General features: G+C 41.7%; 1 protein-coding gene across 3 annotated transcripts in view; it reads right to left on the reverse strand.

Annotated features, from left to right (window-relative positions):
• Window positions 1–26,771, reverse strand: part of ALDH1A2 (aldehyde dehydrogenase 1 family member A2) — a 95,644-nt gene that overhangs the window by 7,309 nt on the left and 61,564 nt on the right. For all 3 annotated transcript variants that reach the window (XM_068552431.1, XM_068552447.1, XM_068552439.1), the window contains 5 exons: window positions 6,386–6,488; window positions 4,538–4,722; window positions 2,432–2,596; window positions 1,591–1,748; window positions 1,204–1,278 (listed from right to left, as the gene is read on the reverse strand). In XM_068552431.1, the coding sequence (XP_068408532.1) occupies window positions 1,204–1,278; window positions 1,591–1,748; window positions 2,432–2,596; window positions 4,538–4,722; window positions 6,386–6,488 (686 nt within the window). The remainder of the gene's footprint in view (window positions 1–1,203; window positions 1,279–1,590; window positions 1,749–2,431; window positions 2,597–4,537; window positions 4,723–6,385; window positions 6,489–26,771) is intronic.

The raw sequence follows: 26,771 nt of genomic DNA on the forward strand, positions 1-26,771 counted from the left end.
ACATCATGGAAACTAAGCCACTAAAATTTAGGTTCAAAGCTCAGATCTGCCACTTACTGGCTGTGAGACTTGGGCAAGCTACTTAACCACTCCAACCCTTAGTTCCTCATCTGAACCATCTGTAAGATAAAGATAAATGTATCTATCCCATAGAATCACTGTGAAAAGCAAATGAGACAATGTTAGGTAAGAAGGCAGAATAAAGCCATATGCAGAGCAGGCATTTAATTAATACCTATTATTGTTATTGCAAAATCCTTGTAATGGGTCATCTTCCTGTAATCTCTGCCAAAACATCCTCTATACACCAAGAATGTTGGCCATAAAAACTTTGGTATCCCCTCAGCTCCCACAGTATGCCCTTTAAAAACCCTTTGAGATTGGGTTTAAAGCAACCTCTCCACTTGTATCCTCAGCAAGTCTCCTCCATGCATCCTGTGCCCTAGGCTCTGCAGCCCCAGACTCACAGATCCTATAGGCACTGAGCAGGTGACAGTGAGTGAATTGGGTATGTGCAAAACTAACACAACCAATATTCAGTTCCCAGAAGCAGGCGTGATGGGGAATAGGGAAAACTGCAGAGCTCAGAGCTACAGCAATTTTGCTTTGGGGGAATGAAAATAAGCAAGAAATCTAGATTTTTATGGAAAGTCTCCTCATTTTGAATGTCGGGTAAAGGTTTTTAAAATGTTATAAGGAAAAAAAACCCAAAACATTTCTCTAAGCCAGATTTGTCCCTGGGTGGGCAGTTGGTGACCTCTGTTTTAAACACGCCAAACTCTGTTTTGTGTCTGGACTATTCTGTATTTGCTATGCCTTCATGCCTTTGTTCTTGCTATTCCCTCTGCCTGGAATGCCTGCTCCTAAGAAACCGAAATGTTATTTCCTCTGTGACCTCATCAGGCAAAATTAATTGATTTTTCCTCTGTATTTAACAAGATATTTGACATACTTGTATAATAGCACCTATTACATGGAATTATTGGTACATGAATTTTTCTCCATTCCCACTTAAGGTAAGGGTATTATTGTGTTTTATTCATCTTTGTAATGTGTGTTTTGCTTATACATTTATGTTTTCAACAAAGTGTTTGTTTAGTGAATGGATAAGAGTAAGAGAATTCACTGCTGTTGTGAGTGCCCCTCTATGCTGCTATTCGCAACCCTGTTTCTCTTCAGGCACCAGCAACTCTGGACACTTACATTTCTCTCCCATTTCCAGACATCTTGAATCCCCCAAAGGGACTCTGGGCATTTAAGGCATTGTAACAATTGATCCTGAAAGAAGAAAACATGGTACTGTTAGTGTGTATTCTGCTTACACAGAAACAATCCCACTGGCATGATATTTCTTTTATAAGTTCTATTTTTTAATTCCTTTTTCCCCACATGAAAATTTTATAATTTAAGATTTACTTTGATTTCCTGATCTAGCCAATAGGAAGTATCCCTTCTCAGGGTGAAGTCTTCGGTCTCCCCCATCCTTCCAGAGCCTATGCTTTTATTTCACGCAGGCTCTGGAGAATTACAAGCCCCCTCCCACCCTCATGGAATGTGTTATGGCCAGAACGAGACTGACTCTGGTCTTACCAAACAGTCCCAGCTTGCATTGCAGAAGACACCGTGAGGGCCTTGTTGATGTCATTAGTAAAGACAGCTGCTACAAGTCCAAAGTCTGAGTTATTGGCTCTTTCAATAACTTCATCCATAGTCTTAAACCTCAGAATTTCCTGAACGGGGCCAAAGATCTGCAATAAAATAGGTTGACCCAACACGGTTGCTTCGCCATCCTTTCACCTGTTTTCTACGTTTCAAGGCAAGTTTATTCTGCCTTCATCATTTAAATGATGTTTAAGTTTAGCAGAACATAACTGTAAAAATATCCCAAACTTTCCCAGAATAAGATTACATAAGTCTACCCTTAGAGTTTAACTCCTCCGCTCCCCCACCCTGCCTGGCAACACTTGATTCCACAGTGTGTTCTAAAGCTGTGTTCTCCATGATCCCCCAGGCACTGCTCCAGAACTGAGAACTACCGCTCTGGAGAGTTGGCTGATCTGCAACTGGTCCTCTCCTACAGAAGCGTGAGGATGCTTGGGTGCTTTCTATTTCCTGATTAACAGCCTAATGACCCATATTTGGGGGAACTGAACTGTTGACAATGTATCACTGAGACCAGTGATTGGCTTTTACGATGGTTCTGTTGGCTAAAAACAATTGAGATCATAAAGCACATCACCTGGCCTCCATCTAGCTTGCTTGCCTCTTCGTCTAACTTATTTCTTGAAACTGGGGATTTTCATAGCCATGTTTATTGCTATTGTACAATGTATATAAAATACAAAGAACTAAACCTCTAATATTGTCTACTAGAAATGCCCTGGAAACCATCCCAAGGAAGATGTGGCTGCTGTTAAAATCTACGTGATACCTCCTCCTTGGCAATCCGCATGTCGTCGGTGACGTTGGAAAACACCGTGGGCTCGATGAAAAACCCCTTTCGGCCCAGCCCTTTGCCTCCACACTCCAGCTTGGCGCCTTCGGCCACACCACTCTGGATGAGTTCCAGGATCCTGTTGTACTGTTTCTTATCAATCTACAGAAGAAAGTGCCTGATGACTCCAAGTAAAATCTTCTATGAAAATGGAAATAAGCAAGTGCTCAAGAATCTCTCTCATTTGTGATTTTTGGCCAAAGCTTCATTATACCTAGTCAAATCATATGGAACTGCTGTTAATTAACCATTTTTGACCTATGAAAAAGGGTAATTTTGTATGGTTCAACCTAATACATCAAGAATTCCAGTGAATGCACTGCTCTGATGATACTGCCAAATCATAAGTACCAGGTCAAGATTTAAGCAATATTTCTAAATGATGGAGATACTGGCTAATTGATTATTCACTGTTTACATAAGTAAAAATTAACCTTATAAACAAATGAATATTGGGGTATATTTTTATGGAACTACTGTTACACCCTCAGAGGAAAGGATTAAGTTTAAAGAGTGAGAGCTAGCATCCTAGTCCATAAAATAAGGTCATTCTCGCCCCCCACAAGCCCCCGAGTTATAGACTTATCACTCAGTTATTACGGTAAATAAAAAAGAAACCTACATTCACCTGAGTTTGAATTGCTGTTACAACTTCAGTCTTCTCTCAAATGGCCCCAAAACTAAGGAGATGTTGCTTATCAGGAAAACCCATGCTCTAGTGATCCAGATGAGATCTGGTCTACATATTCCTTGAAAAATTCTCAGTTCAAAACCAGAGTTCCAACTGGAAATATACCTTGATGACCATGGAGAACCTGCAGAGCTCAAGAGTGCAGCCGGCAGGGACCTTTGTGGCCCTCCTCATCCACCACAGTGCATGAAGCATTCAGAGTAAGAGAGAACCATATGGCAGAAGAGAGAGCAGACAGGTCTCCATTCCCTACACATTTACAAACTGCAAGTGGTCATCCCAGAGTAGGTCAGGTTGGTGGAGAGAATCCTTGGCAGCTGGTAAAAGTATAAATGGCTTTCTGGGAATGAGAGATACCTGCCCTCCTTGACTGTGGCACCTGTGGGGATGTCTTGAATCCAGCAGTTAAGGACTGGGGCTGGGTTCTAGTCAAGATCCATCTTGCCATGCCTGGGTCCCTTTTTGGAGCCGAGAGACTCCAACCTACCCCCAAAGTTCAAGACATCCTTAAGGCAATCCTAATCTCTTGGTTTTTCAAGGATAAAATTTAGAAACAGAAAGAGAAGCACAAGACGTAAGCAAGCAATGCCTCACTGGCTACATTTCCAGCCATGAAGACAGATGAGGAAGAAGAGTAAGGAGTCAGCAGAAAAAGGAAGATGATGCTTTGTCGGGTTCCACCAGAGTGTCTGGTTTCTGTGTTCATCAGAGATTAAGTAAAGAAACGGCACTTCCAGCACATGGAAGCAACAACCTAAGTGTCCATCGACAGATGAATGGATAAAGAAGATGGGGCACATATATACAATGGAATATCACTCAGCCATAAAAGGAAACGAAATCGAGTTATTTGTAGGGAGGTGGATGGACCTAGAGTCTGTCCTACAGAGTGAAGTAAGTCAGAAAGCGAAAAACAAATACCATATGCTAACACATATATACGGAATCTAAACAAAAATGGTTATGAGGAACCTAGGGGCAGGACAGGAATAATGATGCAGACGTAGAGAATGGACTTGAGGACACGGGGAGGGGGAAGGGTAAGCTGGGATGAAGTAAGAGAGTGGCATGGACATATATACACTACCAAATGTAAAACAGCTAGCTAGCGGGAAGCAGCCGCACAGCACAGGGAGATCAGCTCGGTGCTTTGTGACCACCTAGAGGGGTGGGATAGGGAGGGTGGGAGGGAGGGAGATGCAAGAGCGAGGAGATATGGGGATATATGTGTATGTATGGCTGATTCACTTTGTTATGCAGCAGCAACTAACACACCATTGTAAAGCAATTATACTCCAATGAAAAGATGTTTAAAAAACAAAAAAGAACGGGCATGTCTATGATTTCTCTACCTGGGGTCCCTGCTCGGTGGTGGGGTCAAAGGGGCTGCCCACAACGCGCCTCTTAGCCCGCTCCACGCTTCTTCTCACAAACTCTTCATAGATGGACTCCTCCACGAAGATGCGAGATCCTGCAGTGCAGCACTGGCCTTGGTTGAAGAACACACCCTGGTGAGCCTGCTCCACGGCGTGGTCCACTACAAGAGGAGACAGCCATGCTCTCAACACTGCTCTGCCCGTGGAGGGGCCCAAGGGACCGAGCCTCTTCCCTCCCCACAGTCCCAGCTGTAACGCCATGCTCCCCACAGAGCAGAACCGTGAGCAGCCCCGTGAAAAGCACTGGACTGAGAACACAGCTTGGCTCTAGTCCTAAGCAGACCCTGACGTTACTGGCTGTGTTAACTTGGACATCTTCACTTCTTGGAATCCCTTTCTTCTGTACAAAGAGGGATTAGACCACGTTATCTATAACAGGAGTCTCAAACCCCAATAACCAAAGGGGCTGGGCAGATAATAGTAAAGCAATGTGACAGAGACTCAGAAGGAAAGTACTACATTTGGCTGTTGCTATGCATAAACATAGCCCAGGGATGCCAGATTTCCAGTTTTAGGAAAAAACAGAAATCAATATTTTGTGTAACACTTAGAAGTAAACATAGCCATACCTTGCATCTGGCCTGTAGACTGCCAATTTGCAATCCCTAATCTATAGGACCTTGCAGCTATACTTTTAATTAGTATTTTGGCAAATTAAACTGTAACAGCAATGATCGTCTTTGAAGACACTAAATTTCCTCTGTATTTACATGGAATTGTATAGTAGCATATGGTAACTCGTTTACATCTCATGTGAAAATAAGAGATACTAAATAATACTCTATATAGTATTAATAAATCTGGTGTCTGCTAGTTGCTAAATGACTCACTGACTGATTGAATCAATGTACTGTCAGTGGAGTGCCTACACCTTAATAGGAATTTAGGTACAGAATTCTGATCCTCTTGACAACTAGTATAAAGCTGAAGCTGAACTCCTTGCAAATTCCAAGCTGGGGCTGAAATTCAGGCAATCTGCTTTCTGCTCTCTGATCTCTCTAGCAGTGAAATTGAGGAAGCAGTGCTGGCCTGGCAGGATGTGAAGAAGAAAAAGGATGCCTGAAAGAGGTTTTGTCATTTCATTCCCTGGAAAGTTTTTCCAAACATGAGGAGCACACCCGTGCAGAGTGGACTAGAGAGCATCCTGCCTGGAGACATGGGGTTTCTAGGTTATAGCTCTAGGCCTCTGTATAGTCCTACTGCCAAGGTGTAATCACCTCCAATTTAGGTCTATTCATACAGAACTGACCATAGTGTGTTGTCATCCTGACTAAAAGCCATGGGAGCAACAGAAAGGGGTGGGGATGGCTAAACAGAGAAGGGGGTGTGGGTTTGGGACAACGTTGGTAGAGCTAGTGAACTAAAAAATTTTAATGATCTACAAAGCCACCAGGCATACATGAGACATTTCAGGTTTCTTGAATCTAGGCAAAGGTTGTATTTCCAGTGTTCAGAGGCTTAGACCACGGCTCTTTCCACTATACAACACTGACGAGGCCTTCACCTCTTCTACCCTATTCTACAACAACACTGAGTCAAAATGGCTTATTATGTCTAGAAAACAAACTCTATCTGATTGTCAACTGATAAGTGGTCTTTACCAATATTATTTTCTCCTTAAAAGGAAGGGTCTAGATTTTTCTCCTTGAATGCCACTTAGCTTCAAAGACCTTTTTCTTAGTGTCCTGTTGAAAGTGGAGATAATAAAAGTGAGCACCGCAGGCCAGTGTGCCAGGGCATGTAAGAGATCTGTGGTTGACTTACAATCAGCATCTGCAAAAATAATATTGGGACTTTTCCCTCCAAGTTCCAGAGTTACTCGTTTCAAATTACTTCTTCCAGCTGCTTCTTGGATAAGCTTTCCAACCTGAAAGAAGGGAAATGGAGAAAGGTTTTGCACACCTTGCAGTTGAGACCGTCAGTGGCCAGAGCCAGCTGTGGGCAACAGTGGGACATAGCAGTAATGGATCCTGCAGGGCAAAGCACCCACCGGATACACAGGAACAACTCCTGTGGTCAACTTGTGTGGACAAGATATACGTCAGTTGGGATGCAGTTTAATGTCTGTTCTGAAGTGAGTTGGAAGACTGCTTTAGTATCATGATGGAAGGAGCAAGGAAAAGGGGGTTAAACCTGGAATCTTAATCACTGAAAGATTTCTCTAAAAGACAACTGGCAAGCAAAATGTAACTAGAGATTTTCCATCATTGCATTGTGGCTTTTAGCTTTGGACTCTGGCCTCCAGAAAAAAGCCAACTGGCTCCACTTGAAAGACATGATGAGCATAAAACAAACTCTTTAAGTGCCTCCAAAAGTGCCAGGTATGACTTTAATCACATGGTCCAAATATATATATTGATGTGATACCTTTGCTTCTGCCTAGGGCTATAGTAAAAGGATTCCAGAAAGCTGAGGATCTCTCTTTATTTGTGCAGTGCCTATTTACCTAGAATCCAAGCAAATAAGAGGCTGAGTTTGAAGAAAGCATTTCCCATTGTGTAGACTCACAATGCTAATAAAATTGAAAGTGTCAAGATGGAAACACGGATGCAGCACCTAGAGCCCCCTTTCAAGGAAGAAGGCACTGCCTCAGTGACAAGGAATGCTGTCAGCTCCTTCAGAGTCACCTCAGCTGAAAAGAGCTTCCTTGCCCAAGGGGATGCCCTCCTTCAGGTGTCCCACATCCACCCCCTGATGGTGGCGGTGGTACCACCACTAGGCAGCTCTGAGAGACCACGTCTGCTCCCCCACAGCCAGGTGCTTGGCTGAGGACATCAGGCCTGCACTGCAGCTCGACTTCCCGTTGTGTCAACTGCCCTTCGGCTGGGATCCCGAATAAATAACCTGCACGGCAAACTCCATCTCAGCGACCCCTTCCAGGGCACCTGGCCTGTGACAGGGTGCTGCCCTAATGGAGGGCAGAGGTCACTCTACGGAAAGTGCTGGGCCACCCTATAGCTCTTACAGGCAGTTTGCCCTCGTTGAGATGAAGACTGCTACTTGTGCCTGGAATCCCACTGAAAGTAAAGTATTTTAAAAGGCTGGGGGGGCTTCCCTGGTGGCGCAGTGGTTGAGAATCTGCCTGCCAATGCAGGGGACACGGGTTCGAGCCCTGGTCTGGGAAGATCCCACATGCCGCGGAGCAACTGGGCCCGTGAGCCACAATTACTGAGCCTGCGCGTCTGGAGCCTGTGCTCCGCAACAAGAGAGGCCGCAATAGTGAGAGGCCCGCGCACCGTGATGAAGAGTGGCCCCCACTTGCCGCAACTGGAGAAAGCCCTCGCACAGAAACGAAGACCCAACACAGCCATAAATAAATAAATAAATAAATAAATAAATAAATAAAAATTAAAAAAAAAAAAAAAAAGGCTGGGGAAGAAAAATGCTAAATATATGCTGGACTCCTCTGGTCCCTGCCTGAGATCCTCAGGAAGGACGCGTAACTCCTCAAGCAGTATAGTAGAGTAGCGGTTAAGAGAAAAGGCTCTGGAGCCTGCATTTTGTTTTTTTTACTGATTATATCACTTAACGACTGTTTGACCTTGGGAAATTTTTTATCTTCTCTGAGCCTCCGTTCCCTCCTCTGTAAATGGAGCTAAAAACCATATCCACCTCAGAACTTAGGTGTCCTGAGGATGAAGTGACTTAGGGTCGATGGCCCTCAGAACCCAGACTGGCACGCAGTAAGCGCCTGCACAAGTTAGCCACACGCAGGTATGAGAGGCCAGGGCCCCTTCTTCCACGCTGGGCGCAGAGAAATGGAGGTGGTTGTCGGGGGCGGTACCTTCCAAAGCAGGTCTCCTCCCAGGGCCCCTACACTCTCTGTTCGTGTCAATTACCTCAGGAAAACCCTGAGGAAGCCCTCTGACTTGCCACCAGTCTCCAGTATTGCTCATTAGCTGGGCTAAATGCTTTACATGTTTTTACTGTTACTCTACCTCGTGCCAAAACATTTTTAGAAAATATACTCTCATTCTGAGGAAATCTAACTTCGGTGAAAAAAATAGTGATGTCTCTGAAAGAGGTAAAATTAGAGTCTCTTAGATGCAGAACACTGTTACTCATTAAAGGTTTAAGAAACACCAACATCTGGCCCTAAGGATTAATGGGCAGACATCAGCCCACAGCCAGACGGCCCTTCCCCACCGGGCCGGCTTGTCTCTCTTCTACCTCCAGGTAAACCCCCTAAGAAGACGGGCTAATGAAGGCCCCGTTCTCAGGCAAACATGCTCTCCTGCAAGAGGAAAGTATGGATACACAAAGGAAAGGAGAATCTGGCCCTCCATCCTGGCAAGAGAACAGCAGTCAGGTGAGATTAGGACTGAAGCCTGAGAACCTAGCAGAGGGGAACCCACACGAGGGCAGCAGGGCAATATAACCGTGGGGCGTCCCTGAGGAGGCTGTGGCCTGCAGCTGCCTGTTCTGAGCAATTCTACTGTGCTTGTCTCTCTCTGCCCTGAGGAATCCATATCAACTGAAGGGGACTCATTTCAAAGTCCAGGAAGATAAAGAGACAAGCGCTTTCTCAAAGAAGATAACCACTGGACGTCATGAACATTATTATTAATTATATGTTAAAAACTAGCATTTATTGAGTTGGTTTATATCAGACATTTACATGTATTCATGCATTTAAGCCTCTCAAAAACCCTACGAAGTAGGTATTACCTCATTTTAAAGAATATTGAACTCAGGTTAGAAGTCAATGGATGTTACCAGGTTACCCGGCAGTTACTCGCAGAGCCTGTTGGACTCTGTGCAGGTTGACTCCAGGGCCCAAGTGTGGGTCACTTCCTCTCCTTCCCTTAACCTCCTCCCAGCACTCCGCCTCCCCTTCTATATTTACTGAGCACCTAATGCATGCCACATACCACCAAAACCTTATCCCTGAACTCCAAATTAATTTAAAAGTGAGGAGGAATATCACTTTTTATAGACACAAATAATGACCACAGTTCATCAGTTACAAAAGGTATATTCCGCCTTCAGACTGACATTTGAAAAACAAACAAAAGCAAGGAGAAATCACGGATTTTACACATAGGAAGATGCTGAATAAATGTGTGGAGTTGGTAAACAGAGTGCCGACTCACTAGCATTACATTTCCGTTAGCTCTGCTCCCCGACATTCATCAAAGTGCCCCATGGGTTGATATTTGTTGCACTAGGAATGCTGTCCAATGATTAGCATTTTCATGGCTACAGTAACTATACAAAAATCTTGCTCAGTCTATGGTCATCAGAGAAGAATACCTAAAGAATAATTTTTCCTGCATCAATGCTTTGCCATTTTTTCCTTAGAAACCAAATTCGTGCTAAACACCGAAAGGCGAATCTCAGATGAATAATGATTTTCCTTTTCATCTTTGGAAGAAGATCAAGTTGCAGCCCAACCTCAAGAAAGAACTGGATGTGTTACGCTACAGGAGAACCACTTCCATCTGGAGTGGCCTCAGGACAGGATACTCTGAAAAACCCCAGTTGTTCACCAATCCCCTTCATTCAACACTTACTCCTGGTTCTCCTACTATGTGCCAAGTGCAATGCTAGGCACAGTTCCTTATCCACAAGGAGCTCACAGCTAAGAGGATTCCCATGTAAACCTAACAGGTGTTCAATAAGTACAGAAAAGTCTGGGCCTGATTTAATATTAGATCTGAACAGTGAAATTATAGTTGTGCAGCATTTTGTTATAACCCAGAGTCAGGCTCCTCTGGGCCCCACCCACAGAAGTGGGCTAGGTGTAAAAACCTTCATTAATTACGTGATTGGGTATCATCTGCCTTCCCATAATACTCTCAGTTTGCAGGTCAGACTCTCTTTGGAGAACATATCACTACTCATGAATTCTCCCTGCGAGTGGAATGAGGTTAAGTGACCCTGAAGGGAGGCACTCCTCACTGTCATTACCATAAGGGGGAAAGAGACAATACGAAGAAGAGATGCAACTCCAAAGCAGGGAATTCTTAACAGGAAAGAGTAATGTTTAAAAATAAAGAGTTCATGTGAGAGCCAACTCTTACAAAATATGATAGGTCCTGTGCAAACCAACCTAAAATATTACTTGTACAAATCCCATGCAAAGGTTTCCAAAGTTAAAATCTATGGGGTAGGAAAGTCCAGGAAAGAATGAAGTACAGACATCAAACAAAGGCCTGGGATTAAGTGACCCATCTCAGAAAAGTAGTAAGTTCCGCAGGGATATGTATGTGCTACGCCAGTCATATTTATACATGACTACAAGGTGGGAGCATGAGGTGAGATAAATGAGGCTGCCAGGATGCACAGGTCTTCTGAGTGGTTCAAGTCAAGTCAACAGGGGTGGACTTCGTAACACCAAGCCCTATTCTGATAAAAAGGCAACCTGTGAGATAAAACAGAGAAATACACAGTTTGAGAAATTAAATCTTGTATGTGAACACAGATTAAATAGAATAAAGGCACAGAGAACAAATTTTGACCAAGTTCATCATTATCTTTTTTTTCAAATCAGAAAAGATTTCATAATATACTCTTATTATACATCCTGTCCTATCTCTGACAACCTAGCTAATTATAATCGTAACCAGGTTTATGGACGACAGTTTGGCCCACAGGAGTGAGAAGACCTAGTTTCTATAAGCTCTGGCTTGGCCTCTAACTAACCTTTGATTTGGGGAAGCCACTTCACCTCCTTGGGCCTCAGTTTCTTCAACTGATGAATGAAGACACAAACCAAGCAGTTACTCTGGCCCTTAGTACCCCAGTTAGTTGGAAGAGTTAAAAAAGACTCAGGGCCCCTGCTCATTCTGAGAGTCTGTCCAGAAGAATCCAATTCTTCTGGATTCTTCTTGTCTTACTGAGCAGACCTTGCTTTTCATAGAGGCACCACAGCTGCACTGAATGGTAGATAAACCTGATCTTTTTCGGTTTCCCACAAAGAGCTCATTATGAGAGAGTAAGTGATAATGTTCCTATCATGGGGTGTCTTAACTTGGCACTCCCTGCAGAGTCTCTCAGCTGTATCTGTGTACCTCAAACAGGCAAGGGCGAGGAACCAGGGGCTCGCCCACACATAATGGAACTGGGCTAATTCTCAGCAGGAATGTTGGCACACATCAACTCTGACTCCCATCCTCATTCTGAATAGTCTTCACGATTGATATCAGGAGTATCCCTGGAAGAGCCACAATGTACCAGAATCATGCTCACAGCAATGCAGCAGGGTAGGAAATGCAATTTGGAGCTTTGCATGGAAAATAATTTGTTATACAGGACAAAAAGACCATGGAAGGCTTTCTGTGCCCTCTTTATTCAAGGCTGTTGCTCCCTGAACAGAGTTTCTAAAGTCTGGTAAAATTTTTCTTTTTATTCATTAGTTAATTACCCATATTTCTAGGATGGGTTTCTTCTCAGAGACATTTCTTTTTCTTGATTAGTTAAGTATACATATTGGGGTGGACTCCTTCTCAGAGATATGCCACCTTTTTTAAAAGATGGAAAACTCTCTAGTAGAGATCTCAATAAACAGGTTGAAGATGAATGCTTTTTCCAATATATTTTCCTTTCTTAAACCCCAAACAGATTGACTCTGTGCTTCTTTCCTCCTCTCCTTTCTTGATTTTCATTGTGCTACTGGTTCTATGATAGAAATAGAAATGCCCAAAATATGTATAATTGGACATTTCTTGTCTTTCTGAAATATCCAGAAATAACAGACCAAATCAGTCTGTTCAGATCTGCACCAGAAAGTCACAGAACCAAGGCATCTAAGCAGTTCCTTTAATTTAAGGGATAATAGCAATTTCAAAACTTTGTGAAATTCAGATTGTGAAAAACGATGCAGCCTCTGACTATGCTTCCAGCCCCTCTCCTCCACCACCATTCTCACCACCACACACTCATCACTACAGCACAGGAAACCACTTGCCCTTCCTGGAATATGACCGTGTCTCTGTATTAGCTGTTTCCTCTGCCTGAAATGTCTTCCCTCTCCTTGCTTACTCATTTTTCCAGCCCTACCTTTGCCACTTCCTCTGAGAAGCTAGCTTTCTAGATACACCCTTGCTATAGGGTTTGGTTTTCCCACTTTTCTGATCCCACATAACTCTCATACTGCTCTTGTTTAACAGCTGTCTTCCCTACCAGACTGACCGTGTGCAGAGGGACTCCTGTGCACGCACATGCACGCACACACACACGCACACACACACACACACACACACACACACAGATTTTCAGCAACATTTGATGAGCCAATGGGCCAGAACATGACAGCTGCTCTTGAAGTCTCTGGAAATCAGAGACTATGAAGTCTTCAAGGAAACAGAGGTGAGCGATTAGAACACGGAATGCCTATGTCCAAGGCTTTTGCCTTGACACCACTGGCAGAATGATCTTGAGCTTTCCTCTTCTTACTTATCTTTGGCTGAAATTTCCACATCTTTAGTGAAGGGGATGGCTTCATGGTTCTGACATGACTGCACGTTGGAGCTCCCGGAGCACTTAAAATCGTTTTCTTTGTCTGGGCTCTGCCCCCAGAGATTCTGATCATCTTCGTCTGCAGTGGAGCCCATGGGCATGGGTAGTTTAATGTGCTGCTAGAGTTAAGAACCATGGAATTAAAGAATCCTTAAGGGCGTTTCTCTCATACTGTCTCTAACCTTTCATTGTTGGTTCTGTTTTCCAACTGTTGAACATTATCATTTATTGAGCACCTATTTTGTACTGCTTGTTCTCACAAACATTACTTAACCCTCATGGTGATCCTGTGAGGTAAGAATTATTACCCCATTTTAGAGCTGAAAAAAAAGCATGACTCAGGTCAAGAAATGACTTGCTGACAGGCACCCACTGAGTGGCAGAGCCAGGACTGCTTCTCTTCTCCAGATGTTCTCCTGGGGTTATATACCCTCTGCTATGAGCAGAATTCTGATGGCCAAACACACCATCCACAGCTAACAGATATTCCAGAGCGACTGCCCTGTACACTTAGCCTTCCTTCTGTTACATAAGACTCTCCCTTTTAATCTCAAATAAATTTAAAAAATCAAGATTTTGATTTTGGGGGAGGGCTCTGCTTTGATAGGAGGAAGCCTGGAATCCTCAAGTCAAAGGTACTACATGTCCCACTAACCAGGTGGACTAAACGGATGGGCTTCTTAGCATCGGTTCATTCTCAGCCTGAGCTCTGAGGAGATAAATCTACTGCAGAATGAATCAAAGAATCTCAGCTAGCAGGCAAAGACAACAGCATACTCTTTCCTATGCTTCAGTACTCAAGGTTTTATTTAAGTATTAAACAAGAAAAGGAAGAAAGCTCATAATTTAAAACCTGTACATCCAAAGGTTTTGACACAACAAACTGGTATTTTTCATTCAAATTCTGGATAGTTTACTAATGGACTCATACAACCTTAGAAAGAGGCTTATAAGTTGTTTTAAAAAAAAATAACAAAAAAACTCTAGCAGGCCACTTCTCCCCACCTACAAAGAGGGGTGAGGCTACCCAGAGGGGAGAGCTGCCCTGATTCACTACTCAAGCAGCAGAGAGGGTGTCTGTATCATGTAAGATGACATGCATCTCACTTAGGAAATGAAAGGAGAACCCTGGCTGCGTAAATTAGAATCAGTGATAATACAGCTGTTAGCTACAAACATTTGTTTGGCACAGATCAGTCTGGACTCTCCTGTAGTTTGCTTTGATGGTCTCTCTACTATCTTGTTGACTAATGATGAAATCATGGTTTGTTAATTTAACTGAATAAAGAAAACATCATACCAAGCAAAATGAAAACTGTTTTCCTGTACTTTATTGAGGTTGTTTATTGACTCTGTGCTTATAAGAGCCCTTTTATATTCACTTATCAAATATTTACATTCATTGCTTATGTATTTAGCTGCAGAAGGAGAAATTAATCCTATCTTTTGAGTAACTTTGTTTTCTTTTTAAAGGCCTTTTGCTAAAGTAAAATGGAAAGCAGCCACCTCAAATAAGCTTCTTGTTGCTGACTGTTCCAGACATTTTGTGATGTATAAACAGGTCCCCTCTACTAGGATAATCATTACTGGAGCCACATTCAAATCCATATTTAAGTGACATGTACCCTCTGGAAGAATCTATACAGTTTCCCAAGTAGCCTACAAAATTAAGAGAGGGTAGATAAATAAAGAAGTAAAAAAACTACAAGCTGTAAAGGGGTTTGGTGATTACATGATTCATTTGCCTGTGAAAGTTCTCCACCTACCACCATTAATATAAGTATAAGGTGGCTTTCGTAGTCTAGTCAAATACTTCTCCCTCTGGTTCTCTATTATCTGTCAATGATATCATCCCAGAGAAGAAACTTGGAGATACTCCAGATGCCACGGGATTTGTTTCCCTCCTAGTAAATGTAAACCCCTCTAGAGAGAGAAATATCAATAGACTCCGCCAGAAAACTTAAGGTGAAACTTGCTCTATGCACACTGCTATAAGCTATCTCACTGTGTGAATGTTCCTAACAGCAAAATACTTCATGGGGCCACCTTTCGTCTTATTCTCTTTCCCAAACTCTCCCTTCTCTCTCAGCTCCCCCATTGGATATCTGCATTGTTGAAGATAACATATTAGTTGTTAATGTTCTTCTTGTGAAGATAAAGAATTTCCTGTGTTATATAAAGCAACAGTGAGACAGCACTATACCCCTATTAGAATGGCTAAAATTATAAAGACTGACCATACCAAATGCTGCTGAGGATGTGAAGGAGCTAGAAGTCTAATACATTGCTGGTAAGATGATACACCCACCTTGGAAAACAATTTAGTAGCTTCTGAACCTAATAAGATCCAGCCATTCCATTGCTAGGCATTTATTTACCCAAGAGAAAAAAGAATCAATCTGTCTATCTATCTAACTATCCACCTACATGCGCGCGCGCACACACACACACACACACACAAGGACTGGCACATAAAATGTTCACAGGAGATTTTATGTATAGTAGTTCCAAACTGGAAACAACCTAAATGTCCATCAACAACAGGCAAATGAACAAATTGTGATGTATCCATAAAATCGAACACTACTCAGCAATAAAAAGGAATTAATTTTTGATATATATGCAAAAATGTGCATGGATCTGAAAATAATTGTGCTGAGTAAAAATAGACAAAAGAGTACATACTGAATGTTTCTATTTACATAAAATTCTAGAAAATGCAAATGACCTACAGTGGCATAAAGCAGATCAGTGCCTGGGAATGGGAATGGGGGGAGGAGCAGAGCAGAAGATGCAAGAGAGATTACAAAGGCGCAGTAGGAAACTTTTGAGGCTGATGGATGTATGTACTATGTGAACTGTGGTGATGGTTTCACAGGTGGATACATATGTCAAAACTTACCAAACTGTACACTTTATGTGAAATTTATTGTATATCAATTATACCTCAATAAAGCTGTTAATAAAGATATATTAAGCAATAAAAATGTTACTTTATTAGAGTAATTATGCCATACTTCTTTTTGTTGTCCTTTGTGAATTATTGGTGGGGAAATTATATTGAATCCACATGACTATTTAAAATATGATTTAATGGTTTTAATTAAAGTTAAATGCATTAGAATAAGTTAATTAAATTTTAAAATAATTAAAGCCTGACAGGGAAAGAGAACAAGTGAAGAGGAAAAAAAAATAAACTTAAGGGAAAGCAAAAGGTGGTGAAAACAAAGAACAGATTAGAAGCCAATAAAAGAAATTATTGGAAGTAAAAGGGTGACAAATTTTGAGATTATGAATCTAAATAAGAATAAAGCATCATACTCATTATAGAAATTGACCAGTTCTCATTTATCTGCACAGATGGTAGAACAAAATCATTGAGCTAAGATCTCATTGGGTAGATAAGGGAAGGGTGGTCATTTTTGTCAGAAGAAATGACATGTGCAAAGTCACAGAACTGTGGGGACTTCCCTGGCATTGCAGTGGTTAAGAATCCACCTGCCAACGCAGGGGACACGGATTCGATCCCTGGTCCGGGAAGATCCCACATGCTGCAGAGCAACTCAGTCCGTGCGCCACAACTACTGAGCCTGTGCTCTAGAGCCCGGGAGCCACAATTCCTGAGCCTGCGTGCCGCAACTACTGAAGCCCACGTGCCCTAGGGCCCACGTGCCGCAACTACTGAGGCCACGTGCCGCAACTACTGAAGCCCATGCGTCTACAGCCCATGCTCCGCAACAAGAGGCCACCACAATGAGAAGCCCACGCACTGCAAGGAAGAGTAGCCCCACTCGCCACAACTAGAGGAAGCCCATGCACAGCAATGAAGACCCAATGCAGCCAAAAAAAAAAAAAATTCAAAATCAGTTTATTCAAGCAAGCACCCCAGGTAATCTTCCAAAAAAGTGAAATAGAACAGCAAAACAAAACAAAAATAAACATTTACTAGAAAACAAAAATATTTGTAAAATATTTATAAAAGTCATAAAACAAACAAAAGGAAAGTAAAATTTCTAGAGGAAAGTAGGAATTAGTTTTCGACAGACATATCCTTTGCAAACAGATTCAACTAGAATCAATCAGATTCAACTAATATTCACTGAATTCTTACAATGTGCCAGCAATAGGACTGGAACTTTCAAATACACTATCTTCATTAATCCACAAATAAACATGTAAGCAGTTCTTCATAACCCCTCTTAATAGATGAAGAAATGAGAGATGAGAAAGACTAAATAATATGCCAAAGCGAGCTGGGATTTGATCCAAGCTTGGATGAATCCAGCCCCCTTCCATATTACACCACATTTTCCCAAGACTATATTGTTATATAAATTTCATTTAACAATAAATAGAAAACAGTAACAGCTAATATTTATTGACACTTTACTAAGGGCCAGGCCCTGTGCTAAATACTTTAGATATACTAGCTTACTTCCTCCTCACAGTCGATGAATTAGGTACAATCATCCCTTAGCTACAGACGGAATCTGAGGGTGGGAAAGATTAAATATTAACATGTACTGTGAACAAATGCACACTACCATGAGAGAGGTTTAAATTATGTCTAGTTTTCTCATATAGATCTGATATTTAATCTTGATTGCTTTTAGGATGATTTGAAGACTATGTTTGGCATTTCTTACTGAAAAAATACTTTCCTCTAGTTTTTTTAGAGGTAGTGCGATGCAGCATTCTTTCAAGCTTTCATTTTAGCAAAGCCATGAGGAGTACTTTATTTTTCTTTAAGAGACTCTAAATAAAGGATTGAAAGAAATAAACTCAAGGTGAACTACATTAAAGCTCTAAACTCCCTAATGTAAAATTCTGTGAGGAGGTCTTCGTTGATCGTGAGATTGATCAGATTGATTATTAACCCTTCAGCTCAGCTATTACCTTTGCTTATCATAAACCACTGGATAGTTTTGTAGATGGAAATTAACTTGGCCTGAATGTAGGTGAGACTAATATAATCTGAGCATTAGAAAGATGATTTATGGAAAATGGGTATACGGGAAAACCTAATATTTTTCCTAGCTTTTGCACACTTTTGTGTCCCTTAAATATAAAAATACTTCCACTAGAACACTGGAATTATGTGTTTAGCAGTCACTGACTGAACATCTGGTGTCCAGCACTAGATCACTCTACCAAGTGTTCGGGGCACGAGGAAATCAGACACCCACTAACTCCTCAACAAGTCCCATCTGTTGTGATTTAGATTCATAGGGCTATTTTTTTCCCCCATCTCTATTAGGCTTTTCACTTTAGAAGAGATTTTAAGGATATACTGAATTAGTATAAAATCTACAGCTCTGGAGTTAAAATGCCTGTTAAAAGCAGAGCTGACTAAAATGTAAAAAACAAAAACTGCATTTGCTATTGAGAAGCAACAGTGAAACCTAACGTCCCATTTTACATTCCAGCAAAATATGTATCAAGCCTTTTGAAAGTGCTGGACTATCAGGCATGGGAAATGATTCTGAGAATTGAATGATACCAGTGTTTGATGATTATTCGCCAATATCAAGCAACACATTACTCACACGGGTCCCCACAGCTGCGGTTCCTTTCCCACAAGTCCTTTTCGAACTTTGGCTCCCATACCATACCACCATAATTTCATTTTCTCTGAAGAGAAAAGGAAGATAGACCTATATTTTCCACAGTTGTGAATATTAACAACTGTGGAATTAAGATGTAGAATTATCTTTTTCTTCAATGGTGTTACCTTTGAATGAAATAGCTTTTCGTTTGAATTTAAACATCTTGAACACATTATATTTCTCCTTAATGCACAGATATAGATACATTTGAAAACCATGTTGAGCAAAAGAATTTTAGTTCTAGCCTTGGTCTTAGAAGGCATCTTCAATAAAGAAGTATTAAGAGAAATGGTGCAGAATTATTCTTCTCTTTCTCCATGCTCCCAGACACACCACACTATACTAGTTACATATTCACAGACTATCACTGGGTTAGACTGAATTGCACAATTTCTCTAAGGTCTAACATTGTACCTGATATTTAGTTAGTGCTCAATAAATATTTGCGGAGTGGACAAGACAGCTTAGGTTTAAAACTGTAAGTTCTATGCCAGAGATCGTCCACTGGAAGCCCTATAATGTATTGAATAAGATTTAAAGAGGCTGAAGATGTGATTTTAAAGTAAATTTTAGAAAAAAGGAAAAAAAGTTGAGTTAGAATAGTGTCTATGACCTTTCAGAATTACATACGTTTGACCATGCTTTGAACAGAATATGTTCCACTGATATTATCCTTCCTAAGTATCCCCTTTGATATGTCATTCCTGATTTTAATGGCTCCCTCCTTCTATGGTACCGAGTGCAGCCCCTTAGCAGCATGGCACTGTCATTTGAAGTATAAGCTCTGGGTATGATTCTCAGACCCACAACTTACTAGCACGTGACTACAGGCAGGTAATTTAACCTCTCCCAGCCACATCTGCTCATCTGTGTATCTCCTAGAGCTACTGTAAAGATGTAGTGAGATGATATATGCAAAGCACTTAGCAGGTACCTGGCATACAGTAAGTGCTCAATCGATGTTGGCTATTAATATCCACAATTTTAAGCCTTAAATACTTCTTTAAAAACATCCATTTTTAACAGCTTTATTGAGATATAATTCATATACCATAAAATCTACCTTTTGAAATTTAAAATTCAATTTTAGTATATTCAGACAATTGTGCAATCATCTCAGTGATTAGTAGTATCTAATTCCAGAACATTTCATATCTATTAGTAGTCATTCCCCATTCTCCCCCTTTTTCCTGCCCCTGGAAACTACTAATCTACTTTCTGTCTATAGATCTGCCTATTCCTGACACTTCATAGAAATAGGATCACACGACATGTGGCCTTTTGTGACTGGCTTCTTTCATTTAGCATGTTTTTAAGGTTCACCCATGTCAGCCTATATTGGTACTTCCTTCTTTTCTGTGACTGAATAATATTCCACTGTATGGATATGGATACACCCACATTTTGCTTATCAACTCATCATTTGATGGCTATTTTGATTGTTTCCACTTTTTAGGAATTAGGAATAATATTTCTGTATGTTTCTGTGTGGTTTGATTTTGTCAAATGCTTTTTTCCATGTCTATGGAGATGATGGTGTGGTTTTGTCCTTTATTCTATCCATATGGAATATTACACTGACTGATTTTTTGGATATTAAACTAACTTTCCATTCCTGGGATAAATCCCACTTGGTCATGGTATATAATCCTTTAAGTTGCTGATTTCTGTTTGCTAGTATTTTGTTGAGGATTCTTGCATCTGTATTCATAAAGGACACTGGTGTATAGTTTCCATGTGATGTCTTTGTCTGAAAGGTCTTCTACTCTCTGGCCTCAGTTTTTAAACTGAGAATTATTTTCAATGGCTTGATTTGCAGAATAGTACTTTCTAGTTCATCTGCCTCCCAACCTTTCTCCCCAACCCCTTCCCTATCCCTATTCTGCTCCACTAAGACTTTCTGTACCACTAAGACTTTCTGTACACTCCAGCCTCTAGTTGTTGACTAATTCTACTTCTTCTCCGTTCACTCTACTTACCCATATCTTACAAAACCTGTATCAAATCCCTCTTTCTCTTGAAGCCTTGACAGATCATCCAACTCACAGAGCGCTCTCATTTTTTAGAATGCTAATGACATTACAAACTAACATTTGCTTGTTGCTTACAACTTATAAAACTCATTGTGCATTTAATTCTCACAACCCTGAAAAATGTGTGCTTACTATTAAGCAAATTTTGTACAGAATTAAGTGGTCCATAATTATATAGCTACAAAGTAAAAAATACTAAACCCTAAGCTATTAGTGACATTTTGAAGAAAGAAAGTGTTCCACTGATATATCACCTTCTAGCTCTGAGATTAAGCTTTTATTTCTCAAATTCAGTCTTTCCTCCTTCGTGTACCTAACAAATACTTATAATTCATGCTGACTACACATCAGATGCTACGCGGGGTAGTGAGAAGAATGACTAAAGGATAGAATCCAAAGAGAATGCAAACCACCACCCCCCCAAAATCGGTATGTTTGACCAGAAACTGTAATCTTCAAAAATTAAAGCTAAAAAATCACCACTAAACTGATAAGCAAATTATCTCACCCCCAAAGATTAGAAATTAGTGTTTTATAGGCAAATCTTGCATAGAAATGTTATCATTTGTATAATAAATAAAATTAAAATAATTTAAAAAAAAGATTAGAAATTAGTCATTTATGGGATTAAAATACTTTAAAAATATTCTACACCGAAGAAACCAAGGAATTTTAAATCAAAACATTGTTAGGGTTGTATTCTTAAGACTTTAGTTGTATCAACAGAAGTATATAAATTTGTAACCTCATTGAGTATAATATATTCAATTTGAGACAATGATAAACTATGAGAATCGGTGACCTGCCTGAAACCTACCTAACCAAAGGCAAATTAGAATATCAATGGTGATTATAGGAAACTTTTGAAATCCTCAAACTTACACAGGTCTAAAATCTCCCAAACTGAATGGAACACCTATTTCAATTGGTAATTTGATGCTTCCAATCATTAACAGAGCTTACTTTCAGGAGACCCAAAGAGCTGTGGGAAACAGAGACTCCACCCTTAAAGGGCACACACAACACATGTTCTGAGACCAAAGACAGCAGCAGTAATTTGAAAGAAGCCTGGGTCATACCCACCTGCTGATCTTAGAGAGCCTACCAGAGAGGAAGGCGGCAACTGGGGCTCACCCAGGGGACACCAACGCTGGCAGCAACCATTTTGGGGAGCTCATTCTACCACGAGGGCACTGCTATTGGCAAGTGCCATTTTGGAATTCACCCTCTAGCTTATTAGCACCAAGACCTGGCCCTGCTCACCAACCAGTAACCACCAGTCCTGGGACACCCCAGTCCTAGCAGATAGTGGTGCAGGGACACAGTCCCACCTACTAGCAGGGCTGCCATAGGACACCCTGAGCCCCAAGATGCCCTGGAACTGGCCCCAGCCACCAGAGGGCCCAGGACCCTGCTATACCCACCAGTGGGCCAGCACTAGCCCCAGGCCCCCAGGACCTTGCAGCCAGCTGTCGGGACTGGCCCAATCCACCAGTGGGCTGGCACTAGCCCCAGGACCCAGCCTCACTCACCAGTGGGTGGGTACCAGCCCTGGGATCCCTTGGGCCCAGACATACCCAGCACTGGTCAGGACCCAGACCACTCAGCAGCAGGCTGACACTAGCTCTGAGACTCCTGCCCCTGCAACCTGCCACCCCCTCCCCTGGGACCCAGCTCTGCCCACCAGTGGTCCAGCACTAGCCCCAGAACCTCTGAAGCTCTGCAGTGAGGTGCCCTGTGACCCAGTCCTGCCCACCAATGGGCCAGCACCAGGACCAGAACTCCCAGACCTCGTGTAGCCAGTTGTGCCAGGACCTGACCCTGCCCACCAGCAGCCAGCAGCCTCCACATTAGGCAGAGCCTAGCAACCAACCAGGCCAGGGGCCAGCCATGCCTACAAGTAGGCTAGCAGTAGTCAGCTCGCCACAACAGAAGGGCCCACAAAGCCCACACAGAGGGGCCCCTAGAGCAGGTAGCTCTGCTGAACAAAGGGGAATGTACTGCTGGGTCCCATAGGATGTCTCCTACATAAGGCCACTTTGCCAAGATCAGGAAACATAACCAACATACCAAATACATAGAAATAAAAATAGGAAATTAGGCAAAATGAGGTGACAAAGGAATATGTTCCAAATGAAAGAACAAGATAAAACACCAGAAGAACTAACTGGAGGTAAGCAATCTACCCAATAAAGAGTTCAAGGTAATAATCATAAAGGTACTCAAAGAACTTAGGAGAAGAATAGATGAACACAATGAGAATATTGACAAAGAGAAAATATAAAGTAGAACCAAACAGAGCTGAAGAATACAATAACTGAAATAAAAAATACACTGGAAGGCATCAACAGTAGATTGTATGATACAGAGGAACAGATCAGTGAACTAGAAGACAGAGGAGGGGATATCACCCAAGCAAAAAAGAAAAAAGACTTTTTGAAAATAAGGACAGTTTAAGAGACCTCTGGGACAACATCAAATGTGCTGGTGGTCCCAGAAAAAGAAAGAGAGAAAGGGGCAGAGTACATATTTGAAGACATAATAGCTGAAAACTTCCCTAACCTGGGAAAGGAAGCACAGAGAGTCCCATACAGGATTAATGCAAAGAGGAACATACCAAGGCACATTGTAATTAAAATGACAAAAATTGAAGATAAAGAGAGAATATTAAAAACAGCAAAGGAAAAACAACTAGTTATATACAAGGGAATTCCCGTAAGACTATGAGCTGACTTTTCAGCACAAACTCTGCAGGCCAGAAGGGAGTGGCATGATATGTTTAAAATGATGAAGGCAGGCCTTCCCTGGTGGCGCAGTGGTTACGAATCCGCCTGCCAACGCAGGGGACACGGGTTCGAGCCCTGGTCCAGGAAGATCCCACATGCCGCGGAGCAACTAAGCCCGTGCGCCACAACTACTGAGCCTGCGCTCTAGAGCCCGCGAGCCACAACTACTGAGCCCGCCTGCCACAACTACTGAAGCCCGCGCACCCTAGAGCCCGTGCTCCACAATAAGAGAAGCCACCGCAATGAGAAGCCTGCGCACCGCAACAAAGAGTAGCCCCCCACTCACCGCAACTAGAGAAAGCCGGCGCGCAGCAATGAAGACCCAACACAGCCAAAAATAAAATAAAAAATTAAAAAAAAAAATGATGAAAGCAAAAAACCAAGAATACCCAGCAAGACTATCATTCATAGTTGAAGGGGAGATCAAGAGTTTTACCGACAAGTAAAAGCTAAAAGTGTTCAGTGGCACAAAACAGGCTTTATAAGAAATGTTAAAGGGACTTCTCTAAGCAGAAAAGAAAAGACCACAATTAGAAATATGAAAATTATGAGAGGGGAAAAACCTCATTGGTAAAGGCAAATATACGATAAAGATAGCAGATCAACCACTTATAAAGCTAGTAGGAAAATTAAAAGACAAAAGTAGTAAAATCATCTATATCCACAATAAGTAGTTAAGGGATACACAAAACAAAACTTATCAGCCTGGTTTCTCTGACTCATATCTGCTAGTTCATATGCTTGCTGGTGAAGGCTAGGCCCAGCATTGGATGAAAGCTGCTAATTGGGAAAATCCTGAAAGGTCTCTAGAATTAAAGCTGGAGACCAGCCCGCTAAGTTATACGACCAGGCTCAGGCAACTGCTAGACAACTTCATCAAGCAATTCCTAGGACTTTTCCAAAGCCTGTTGACTGGGACAAAATTCAAGCTTGCACGCAAATCTGATGAACCTGTTCATGACTATTATAATTAACTTCAGATTGTTAAGGAAAATTCTGGTCTTCCTTCAAATGTTGATCCCACCTGGGGAGCCTTTAATTTTATGTTTATCAATAGGCTGAACCGGGACCTTTCCCTTCTGGTAAAAAGGACCAGGATAGAATGGGAAACTGTGTCCACTTCAGATTTAGGTAATCTGGTAAACCAGCTCTCTCACACGCTAGAGCAGTCACCTAAAAGGAAGATCAACAAAATAGTTAATCTTCAACTCCAGCAAATGAAGGTCCCTAAATGAAACCAAAACCCTCCTAGTTTCTGCTATCTTTGCATAACAGCCAGGACACTGGAAAAGAGATTGTTATAAATTCAAGCACTTCCGGCACCTTCAGGCCTCTAACCAGTCTTCCTGTTGCTCTCCCAGTCCTCAAGGAAGTGGCTCTGAGGAACTACAGGGGCTCTTCCCAATCCTCCCTCTTAATCATCTTAGGGAAATGTTTCTCCAGATTGGGGCTGAATCTCCTCCAGTCCTAACTGACACCAAAGCCAACACACCCGGTGCTCAACTCTGCTACTATAAGGCAGCCCCTGCCTTGGAGTACTAAACAGTTCAAATATCAGGGATCTCTAGTGAACCACAAGAGGTTCCTGTCTTTGAACCTATACTCTTTTGTTTAGACCCTTTGAGAAATACATACTCTTTTCTCCTTAGTTCCTCCACCCCTATCCATTTTTAGCTAAGACTTCTTAGGGAAGTATCATGCCAGAATTTCTTTCTCCCAAAACAGGAGAAAAATTCATTACTGCCACTGCCCTTTTGGTGAAGGCCACCACGAAAAACTATTATGGGATCCCCTTTAACCATTTTTGTACCTCATGCAGTAAAAGCTCACCTGAATTCTCATCATATTCAACAATTCTCAGTCAGCTGCCTCACCTCCTCTAAAGTCTTCTTGTTAACTGCTCCTCACATCACTCTTTTACAGAGTGACGGTAACCCTGCTACTCTTCTCCCCTCTGTCACTGATGAAGTCCCTCATGACTGCTTAACGCTGATAGATCACCTCGCGACTCCTTGAGATGATCTGCAGGAAAATGCTTTGGGTAACACTGATTTCTCATGGTTCACTGATGGTTTCTATTTAAAAAGTGACAATGACAAATATTGTGCTGGACATGCTATTACAACTCCTTTTAATGTTGTTGAAGCAGCATCTTTACTTATGGCTACTTTGGCGTAACAGGCTGAATTATGTGCTCTTACACAGCCTTGTACTTCAGCCAAGGACAAAAGTGCCACTGATAGTAGATGTGCTTTCAGAGTAGCTCATACTTTTGGAATGTTGTGGAAGCAATATGGCTTCCTTACTTGTAGTGGAAATAAAATTTAAAATGGCCCTTATATTAAGGAATTGCTAGATGCAATATTTTTATCTGCTGCTTTAGCTATTATTAAGATTCTAAAGTTAACTTTCTGGAAGCTAAAAGAAATCACCTTGTTGACATTTCCACAAGGAATGCTGTTCTTAAAGGAACCAACAACAGCCAAACCTCTGGCATGGTCCAAAGAGATATTTCCCCAAATTATAACTTAGAAAAACTGGTTAGAGAAGCCGAACACAATTGGCCTCAGAGAAGGAAAAATAAGACTGGAAATTCAACAATTCTTGGTTCGACAGAAAGAGAAAGCTCTGGTTTGGACCAAATAACAACTCAGTCCTAGCGGTGATTCTAGAATCCCAATCCTAACCACTGTACATACATTAAACCATTGGTCTACTGACATAATGATAGCATTCATGAATCAATATTGGTGAAGAAACATTAAGAAGGTTGCAAGAAGTTCCTACCTCACTTATCCCACTCGTCTGAAATATAACCCCGAGAAGCCTGTTTGCACTGCTCCCGGACATTTCAAACTGCCTAATAACCATTTGAGGTCTGGAAAAAGCATTTCATACAACTTCCTCTGTCTCATGAATATAAATATGTTTTAGTCCTGGTCTGTCTGTTTTCACACTGGGCTGAAGGCATCTCTTGCAGACAGGCTACTGCCTCTTCTGTGGCTAAAGTCCCTTTGAAAAAGATTATCCCTACCTGGGTAACTCCTCTTGAACTTCATAGTGATCAAGGAACTCATCTTACTAGTCAGTACTTTGACAACTGTGCACTGTTTGGCCAGTTTTACAACGCTTTCACCATGTGTACCACTGTCAACCCTCTAGTTTAGTCAAATGCACTAATGATATTATTAAGACTCAAATGGCAAATTTGTAGAGTCCCTAAAAACACCCTGGCCAAAAGCATTGCCATAGGTCCTTCTAAATC

The sequence above is a fragment of the Eschrichtius robustus genome, chromosome 1 (genome assembly GCF_028021215.1).
Source record: "Eschrichtius robustus isolate mEscRob2 chromosome 1, mEscRob2.pri, whole genome shotgun sequence".
Lineage (NCBI taxonomy): Eukaryota > Metazoa > Chordata > Mammalia > Artiodactyla > Eschrichtiidae > Eschrichtius > Eschrichtius robustus.